Here is an 8480-nt window from a genome sequence, read left to right on the forward strand (position 1 = left end):
GTGTCAGTGCAGTTTGTAGTGGTGTACTGGCAGTCATTGAAAGAGCGGACCAGCATGTAGTCGGAAGCCATGGTGCCACTCGGAAGATTAGGTGCAAAAGATACACCCATACCGTAATACGGATAGAGTACTTTGAAATTCGCATGGACCGTACCAATCAGCATGAAGTTCATGCTCTTATTGGTTGTCCGAGGAGTGACAGAGCTTAAATCGACAGCAACCTCAGTTATGACCAATTCCCAACGTCCTGATGGCGCCCCAGTAATAGGCATGAATGTAATGGTATTGGTTCTCGCACCAAGAGTCGCCGGCCAGCCAGGGATGAGGTCTCCTTTATGATAGTACGATGCGGAGAGGTTCAAGCCACTTAGTGTTTGGTCATTTTTAACTTCGCAGGTGTATGGGATGTTGGAAGCACTGAGTATAACGCTGGGAAAGCAGTTCGTGAGTGTCACCGAGGGATCGTCGTCGGCTGCAGGTGTGGCCATTCTCGTTCGGGTGGCCATGCCACCATCCGCAGCAGCACAGGAAAGAAACGGTTCAGCCACAACCATCAGTACCAGAAACAACACCTGGATGTCTCTCAACTGCAGCCCCATAGATGCCTGCAGTCTCGTCTTCCTTCTGCCTCTACGCAGGACTGAAACAGGTTCGCATAGGTTCATGGCACCGAGACTGCAACTGTCAATGCTCTTTGGTATCTTGGAATACCGTAGATGTGCCAATTGCGATTTCCCTTCCCTGTGCGCCATGTTCAACGTTTGTCTGATTCGATATTGGTGCTGCAGGTGTTGTTAGATAATTCCCTTAATTCGGAATGGGTAGGAGCAAAAAGGCAGCTAATAGAATACAGAGCGCAGAGGATTAACAACAAGCATGCTTCTACAAGGGACGCATCCACATTTTTATTCTTCGCTGAACATATATACAAGTCCCTTCGTTGGGGTTTCACTTCAATCTTACGCTGAGCCAGCCAATTGTGTTTTTTGATTCAGTCACTGTGTGCTAGCAGGCACTCTCAGCATCCTCTTTTACCCATATCTCCCTCGCTCACACCTTCACGCATGCAATGCAAAGGCATCCAGGCACACCCAACTTCCCAGAGTCCCCGCGCCACCTCAAAACCCCACACATCGCCGCCACAGCTCGCGCCGTCACGTCTGCGTCGCTCATGTCATTCATGGGGAATATGTGCTGTGGAACCGTCCGCCATAAATGATTCACCACGCTATTACCCTGCGGTGCTCGTTTCAATCACGGTGATGCGAAAAGGCAAGATGCATTCATCAGGAGGTTTGCACATCATCGAGTAAGCCACCACCTCTCAACTGCATCTTTTGGGCGTCGTGGTTGCATGTCACATTTCATCAGAGTCACCGAACAGGGCCCAGAACACTCTGTTGTTCATCCTGCAAGGTGGGAGCAACACGAGGAGGAGCCAGAAGCGTGCTCTGATCGCAGAGGTGAAGCGTATCTGCACACCGATGTGTTATCAGCCCCTCTGCTCCTTCAGGCAAACTCACACGGGCCACACATCGGTTGGGGCATCAATCATAGCTCATTCACCCATCCAAACAAAATTCCCCTCGCCACCCAACACAACCAAGAGGCAAAAAAACAATGCCACCACTTAACGCCCACTCATTGACGTTACACCTCAAACACTAATGTCCTGCCGGGCATCATCGCTACTGAGACTTTTAGGCACACACTGATGATTTCGAGTGGTGAAATTGACGCTTGGGAGAGTGGCAACTACTAACCCTACCACTGCAGAGGACACCGAGCACCACACACACACATAAAGCAATAGAAACTGTAGAAAAGCACCAACTCCACGTGAGCAAACCACGCAATCAGTCAAGCGTACCAGAAATCCGCACCACCGCGGGAATCACACAGCAACCTCGACAACTCTTCACTCGAAATAGAAGCTATGCTCAAACCAAACGAGCGCGCAGCAGTTGCAGGTGGGTGGTGCTTTCTGCACCTGCTGTGTGGGGCTCTGCACAGAAAAGCAAGAGACTCCTCCATCTTTGCAAACAGTCTGGGAAACACATCTGAAAGCCTCAGTACACACCGCAGTTGAGATGACGCCTTGTGTGAGTGTGAGTTGGCTCTGCATCTCCATTTCTTTTTCGCATGTTGCGTGACTCTTTATAGCACCCATTGGGTAGTGTCGAAGCACGTCTCTCTGTGAGTGAAATCAGCGTCGTCGACGAATCCGTCCCTCGACTGCGACACAGGAAGCGCACAGGTGTCTTCGCATTTCTCCCACTCCATGCGTTGGGCACACACTTCCCCAGCGAGACCTCTCCCGCACCCACCAGTCTAACACACACACACACACACAAGCATCCGTCGCACACGTTTTCACAATGAGCCTCGTAGCAAGAGCAGCAGAGGCCCATCGTGCAGCCGCCAGGCGTCTCTGCGGAGCGAAAGAAAAGAACCAGTCTGAGCCTGCGTCCTCCTGCTGGTCCAATTCTTTCACTCCCTATTTGATGCAGTGGAGCAAAGGGCGCATGCTTCAATATTGCAGAAGAACAATTCCGAGAGCGCAACGCACCGTGAAGGAGGGCACACAACTCTTGCTGCCATCCGTTGCGGTTCTGTGCCCGCACCTCGATGAGAAATGCCGTCGCGTCTGCCATGCACCTCACCGCTGGTATGTTTTTCGTTGTCTGAAACGTATGCTGTGAAGAATGCCTTACCCTTGGAATGTATATCACCATTACGGTCATTCAGTTCGTCCCTTTAGCACACCTCACCCAAGTATCGTGATGCATATCGTCTTTGCAGTCAGTGGGCCATCACAGAGACGCCATTACTTCTCACGAGGAGAAAGCTGCACAGATATGAAATCCAAGAGTGTCTCTTCACAGAACGTCCATCTCGCCCGCCGCAATGAGCTGCTGCACTTCATTTGCCACAAGACCGTAACACTGAGTCTCCACGACACCCCCAGCCGTGACCACAAACCTCCTTATTCGAATAAGACGTCCTCGAACATCAAACACACGCACACATAATCAGAAGAGGAATGAGACTATTGCGCAGTGAAAAAAAAACTGGTTGCTTCAGTTCACAGTTCGCCACGCATCCTCATCAGACTCATGTTTGCACAGAGAATCCAAAGAGAGGTCGTGCCTGGTGGCGCAGCAAGCGCTACTCTGGCACCTTTGAGCAATCTATGGAAATGGGAAATCGCCGGTAATGCAGAGCACCGAGTAGAGTTCTTGTGTGGTTCAAGGCCATGCAGCCTTCCCAGGGTGTAGCCAACGGGGCGTCCATATGGGTCGTGCATGCTGTGCGAACCCTCGTACGGCACACCTGAAGACCGAAGCCTCCAGAAGAGAGCGTTATGGAAGTGCCAAGTACCACCTGCTTGTATTCCCCTCAGGCGTGAGAGTTTGTTCGGTGGGTTTGTGTCGTTTGGAGTATTCGTCACCTCACCGTGTCGCCACCACCTTCTTCACTGCCCCTACTCGACCTGGAATGGATGTGATCAGCATGGAGGGTCTGCGGGCGACGAGATGAAGGATGGCATCAGCTAAATACTCCATCGAGCTTCTCATTGCCCGCTTTTTTTTCTATCTTCATTGAGGCGGTGGACAACAAGGTCCCCTTCACACCGGCTCCCAACAAACGCCCGCACAGCTCACCCTAACAGATTCCGAGAAAGTGCCCAGCCAGTGGCAGCTGTTGGGCATTGCAGTGTAAACACACTGGTGGCAGGATCTACAAAGAAACGCAACGTTTCCACTCTTTCTGCGGACCCAACACCCACAACCAAAGGAATAACGAGAGAAGCAAGAATCCGAGCCCCACAGAGAAGGCCATCGCATGCACTCGCATCCATGATTCTCAATAAAGAAAGTGTGCTTTACGTCTCTATGGCACTCTGAGGCGTGCAGGGATCTATGCCACTCCAGCAAGCACACTTTGGGCACATTTCCATGTATTAGCTGTCGACTGATGTAATCTTCCTCCAAGTGCTCTCAGGGAAAGCGTTAACGGATGCGCCCATCTGGTGTCACAGACCTTCTGTACACCATCAGCACATTGGTGACTATAGCCGGCATGAGAGTGCACTGCTGGCTCCCCGGAATGTCCAATTAACGCAGAAAACATGAGCCACCAGTGAAGATAATGGGCACATGCACTCCATACTTTATCCAATAGCTCTGGTCACACACGAGAAAGTCGATTAAGCGCCCTCTTTCGCTCATCAAGGCTATGTAGCTGTGCTTCCAGAAGAAGTGCTGTGGAGTCACAGCTCGACAGACGGGAAGAATCCATCTCCGCAATGCTCTCCTTCTTATTGGCAGCACGGGAGCACTCCGCTCTCCTTCCACGGGCAGTCATCCTGCTCAGGAGGTCAAACAACTCTATGCATGTTTTAATCTTCGCGGAGGCATATTTCGTCGCTCTAAACTGCATAGCCGTTATGGAAGGCTTACGGCCATATTCCTGCATCAGCACACGCAAGACAGAGTGTGCGAGAGCCCCATCATCGCCCTCCACGCAGAGCCAGGGGTATTTGTGCAGCAATGCAGCTGTGGCGTGTGGAAACGCTGCAAGAATGCTACGCATAAACCCTGCGTAGCAGTGCGGGTCCCCTCTGTACACGTCCTCCTCGCACACGGCGTCCCACCCGTCAAACCCAATGGACACCAGTCGCCGGTGCAAAAGAGAAAACGTTACCTGGTCCATTTTTTTTTTTTTTCCTGGTGCTACAAGAACGTGGAAACACTGAGAAGGGAGAGGGCAATTATAATTAACAAAACTCAGCACAGGCACAATGGCCACATGGATTAAACCTTTGGATCTTCCACCTTGCGCGGATGGCATTTTTTTTTTTTTGCCTTCCATCCCCACACACAGCAAACAACAACAGTTACACACCGCACGCGAGCACCGGGTCGGCCTGGCGAGTGCACCCACTCCCCAGCACGAAGCCCTAGAAGCACCTCCAACTTACGTTGCGTCTCTCGAATGCATTGCCGGAAACCCCAATCATCCCACGAAAAGCGCGCAGAAACGCCTGATGTTGCATCGGTGCAGGAATCAACAAACTTCCCGCATTCCGATCAACAGAGGTGACGCTGCGGGCACCAGGTGATGGACAAGAATGACTGATGTCCACTCGCCAACTCGCACGGAGCATAAACACTATGGAATCACTCGCAGCATTTATGCAGCGGCCAATAAACGAAGCGCTTTCACCACCCGACGCAGAAACAACAGCCCCGCAGAAGCTACCACGCTCTAACATTATAGCACATATGATTTCACATAACCGTGCGCCTCAAGGGGGGCCCGCATGGTCCCTTTCGCTTCTACAACGTGGAGAAGAGAAGGAAAGATGGACGCGCACCGGCCAGTTGCTTCTGTGTGGTGGATTCTGTGCGGGTACTTACGAAGCGTCGGCTTTCGGGGCCCTGCAGCCACACGGCTCCTCTGCGAGGCGGTGTTTTAAGCGGAGCGGGGAGGACGAAAGGAAAAAGGCAGAAAGGAACCGAACGCACCTGCCCTCCTCAAGTGCAGTCACAAACGATGATAAAATCAAATTTAAAAATGGGCAACCGAAAGCGCAGCAATGAAACCATGAGACATATAGCTGATCGCCTTCTCTCTGCACGCAGTTTTCTTCGCAAGACCCATTCTTCCGTGATGCCGAGCGTTAAAAATCAAACACAATAGCTAAGCAAAAAAAAAGTGAATGTTCCTGGCGTGTGATCAACAAGCGATGGTAAAGCTCATTGTGGGCTTATTTCCCTTCCTTCATGGACTCAAGGTTGGTCTTATCCACATAAGTCTTCCGTCCTTGTCACAACAGACCCTTCTCACTTCGTGCACGCGGCCTATGGCATCGGCTTTGTAAGCGTAATGTGCTTCCAGAGAAAGCCAGTAGTTTCGGCTTCATGCATTTCAGAAAGGGGAAAGGAAGCAGATCCACCTTCTCCGCAAATTACGTATCGAATGCAGTGAAATTCACCTTGGTCGCAGTACTCAAGCCTAAACTTCACGCTCTTTTTGGTTGTTCTAGGAACGCTAAGGGCTCTCACCGTCAGAAAGCCCGTGTGACGCTCAGGCCCCAACGTCTTGAAGGCTGCCCACGATCCGACACCAATGTAGCGGTATTGGTCTCCGCAGCAAGAGTCGCCGGCCAGGCAGGCACGATACCTACTCTGAAGGGCCGCACGAAGCGGAGAGTCTCAAGTTGCTCAGTGTCTACGAACCGCCAGCCTCTCAAGTGCACCCAATACCCAAGTCAGCCCTTTGCATTCACACCTCGAACACCGCCGTCCTGCTGGGCACATCGATAATGAAGCTCATGCGTCACATTGATGGTCCCAAAGAGAGAAGTACTCTCCCTCCGAGAGAGTAGAAATCAGAGGCTCTATCCTTTAGGAGGCCCGAGCCTTTCGTGAGTGGCGAACAGCCATCATACCAGCGACAAGTTTTAAGCAAAAACGCTTGGTGATCATTCGGCTCGTGCACGTGGGGCGGGCGTCACACGGCGTGAAGGGGCGAGAGCAGACGGGTGCGCCGCACTCCGAGTCGGCCTCTCATGTTTGCTCATGTGTGGTGACTGCTACGCATCTGCGCCTCCGTGATTCGGAGGAAGAGGAGGAGTATCACCTGTCAAACGGCGCGGTGCGTCTCTCTCTCTCTCTCTCTCTCTCTCTCTCTGCCATAGGACATTGGCAGTGCCTTGATGGTCGCACACGACCCCGCCAAGTTCGCGTCAGCTTCTACTTCACGTGTGTGAAAGCAGCCACGCTGCCCAAGCGCCAAGCGTGTCTGCTCGCCACGGTAAGGTGCTTCATTGAAGATGTCCTTCATGGCGGAAGAAAACATTCAAGGAGTGGAATGAAAAAGCAGTGCGATTTTTCAAACCGAAGGAACAACAGACACGAGGCATAACAAGAGTCGCAAAGGCGCATCTTTTTCCCCCACAGTACCGCTTCTCATCTCGCCAGGTGCATCCTAGCCGCAACCATGTGCCCTTCACCAAAGTGTGAAGCACAAAAAGAAAAGAATGAAACTACGGGGCATCCTTCAGCACGCCGCAGTCCGACACGACAACGGTTTTCGTCGGCTTGCCGTGCGGCGTGCCACAGTCCTCGATCGCCTTGGCGTGCTCGAAGCCGCGCAGCACCTGACCAAAGACAACGTGCTTGCCGTCGAGCCACGGGCAGGAAACGGTGCAGATGAAGAATTGCGAGCCGTTGGTGTTACGGCCGGCGTTAGCCATGGAGAGAATACCCGGGCCCTTGTGTTTGCCGGCCTTCGCCTCGAAGGATTCATCCTTGAACCGGACGCCATAGATGGAGCAGCCACCTGTGCCGTTTCCCTTTGTAATATCGCCGCCTTGAATCATGAAACCGGGGATGATGCGGTGGAAGACAGAGCCCTTGTAGTGCAGCGGTTTCCCCTCCGGTGTGTTCTTTGACGAGCCGCGGCAGAGCTCACGAAAGTTGCGCGCGGTGATGGGGACCGTGTCGTCGAAGAGCTCGATCTCGATGCGGCCGATGGGTGTCGTTGCTGCTGACCCGAGCCATGAGCTACCGTCCTGCGTGGCGGTATCGAGGTAGACAACAGAGTTGCGGGCGTTCTGCGGGTACGGGCTCGTATATGCACCGGCGGCGTACGCCGTGCCGCCGAGGAGCACCTTTGCCGCGCCGCCGAGGAGAAATGCAGAGAAAAACCGGAGAGGCATGCCGCACACTGTTGCTGCTGCTTGTATTCTCGCTCTTCTCGCCTTGGCTCCACACACAACCACACACACACACACACGCACGGGCCCTATCTATCTATATGTATCCCTCGCGGTTGGAAGTGGGTAGGACGAACAGAGAGGGACGGTGGCACTTGGTAGCTCCGCACACACTTCGCCATCATCCGTCACGCAAGCAACATGACACGAACAAACACACACACACAGAAAAATAAAACAACAAAGCAGAGGGAAAAAAAGAAGTGGTGGGGATAGCGTCAAATCGATGAAAGCTTCGGTTTCTCATTTCCTTCATTCCCTGAGTTCTTTGTTTGTCGTTTCGGCTCCTCTCCTCAATTCGGCGCTGTGTGCCCCTTGGCTTCTCGCATTGGTTCCCCCCGCGCCGTGAGCATTATTGTTACCCGTCACTTAGTCGCATCATATATCCGTCTCTGGCCGCGCCTCGTCGTCGGCGTCGTTTCCACCGCGACGGCGACGGTGGCGTTTCCGCGGCGCCTCCTCGTCCCCACCCTCAGCAGCAGCGGCATCACCATCGGCCCCTCCGCGTTGCACCTTTCTGTGTGCCTTGAAGCGGCGGAGGTTGAGCTGTTCGACGTCCTGCTTGCCGACGTGCAGCTGCCCGCGCAGGTTCTGCATCGCGTCGCTGCTGACGTTGGCCGCCGTCGAGCGCAGCGTCGCCGCGACCTCTCGCGGCAGCTTCGTCGCCACCTTGAACTCTGCCGGCGTCGCGAAC

At 53.3% G+C, this 8480-nt stretch overlaps 8 protein-coding genes across 8 annotated transcripts; 2 read left to right on the forward strand and 6 right to left on the reverse strand.

Moving 5' to 3' along the window:
- On the reverse strand, positions 1–752 carry DQ04_07491000 (hypothetical protein; the record flags this gene model as incomplete). The annotated part of the gene is made up of 1 exon (XM_009315188.1): positions 1–752. A coding segment is annotated over one exon (752 nt), but the record flags the coding sequence as incomplete, so codon positions are not given.
- A 1317-nt stretch (positions 753–2069) lies between these two features.
- On the reverse strand, positions 2070–2654 carry DQ04_07491010 (hypothetical protein; the record flags this gene model as incomplete). Its single annotated transcript, XM_009315189.1, has 1 exon — positions 2070–2654. One exon carries the CDS (start codon positions 2652–2654, stop codon positions 2070–2072), a length of 585 nt encoding a protein of 194 aa, XP_009313464.1.
- A 1537-nt stretch (positions 2655–4191) lies between these two features.
- DQ04_07491020 (hypothetical protein) lies at positions 4192–4716 on the reverse strand (the record flags this gene model as incomplete). Its single annotated transcript, XM_009315190.1, has 1 exon — positions 4192–4716. One exon carries the CDS (start codon positions 4714–4716, stop codon positions 4192–4194), a length of 525 nt encoding a protein of 174 aa, XP_009313465.1.
- Positions 4717–4963: 247 nt separating this feature from the next.
- On the reverse strand, positions 4964–5278 carry DQ04_07491030 (hypothetical protein; the record flags this gene model as incomplete). Its single annotated transcript, XM_009315191.1, has 1 exon — positions 4964–5278. The coding sequence occupies one exon, from the start codon at positions 5276–5278 to the stop codon at positions 4964–4966; it is 315 nt and encodes a 104-aa protein (XP_009313466.1).
- Positions 5279–5288: 10 nt separating this feature from the next.
- On the forward strand, positions 5289–5606 carry DQ04_07491040 (hypothetical protein; the record flags this gene model as incomplete). Its single annotated transcript, XM_009315192.1, has 1 exon — positions 5289–5606. The coding sequence occupies one exon, from the start codon at positions 5289–5291 to the stop codon at positions 5604–5606; it is 318 nt and encodes a 105-aa protein (XP_009313467.1).
- A 321-nt stretch (positions 5607–5927) lies between these two features.
- Positions 5928–6332, forward strand: DQ04_07491050 (hypothetical protein; the record flags this gene model as incomplete). The annotated part of the gene is made up of 1 exon (XM_009315193.1): positions 5928–6332. The coding sequence occupies one exon, from the start codon at positions 5928–5930 to the stop codon at positions 6330–6332; it is 405 nt and encodes a 134-aa protein (XP_009313468.1).
- A 722-nt stretch (positions 6333–7054) lies between these two features.
- On the reverse strand, positions 7055–7729 carry DQ04_07491060 (cyclophilin; the record flags this gene model as incomplete). The annotated part of the gene is made up of 1 exon (XM_009315194.1): positions 7055–7729. One exon carries the CDS (start codon positions 7727–7729, stop codon positions 7055–7057), a length of 675 nt encoding a protein of 224 aa, XP_009313469.1.
- A 435-nt stretch (positions 7730–8164) lies between these two features.
- DQ04_07491070 (brix domain containing-like protein) lies at positions 8165–8383 on the reverse strand (the record flags this gene model as incomplete). The annotated part of the gene is made up of 1 exon (XM_009315195.1): positions 8165–8383. The coding sequence occupies one exon, from the start codon at positions 8381–8383 to the stop codon at positions 8165–8167; it is 219 nt and encodes a 72-aa protein (XP_009313470.1).
- Positions 8384–8480: the final 97 nt, after the last annotated feature.

The sequence above is a fragment of the Trypanosoma grayi genome (genome assembly GCF_000691245.1).
Source record: "Trypanosoma grayi strain ANR4 Tgr_749_V1, whole genome shotgun sequence".
Lineage (NCBI taxonomy): Eukaryota > Euglenozoa > Kinetoplastea > Trypanosomatida > Trypanosomatidae > Trypanosoma > Trypanosoma grayi.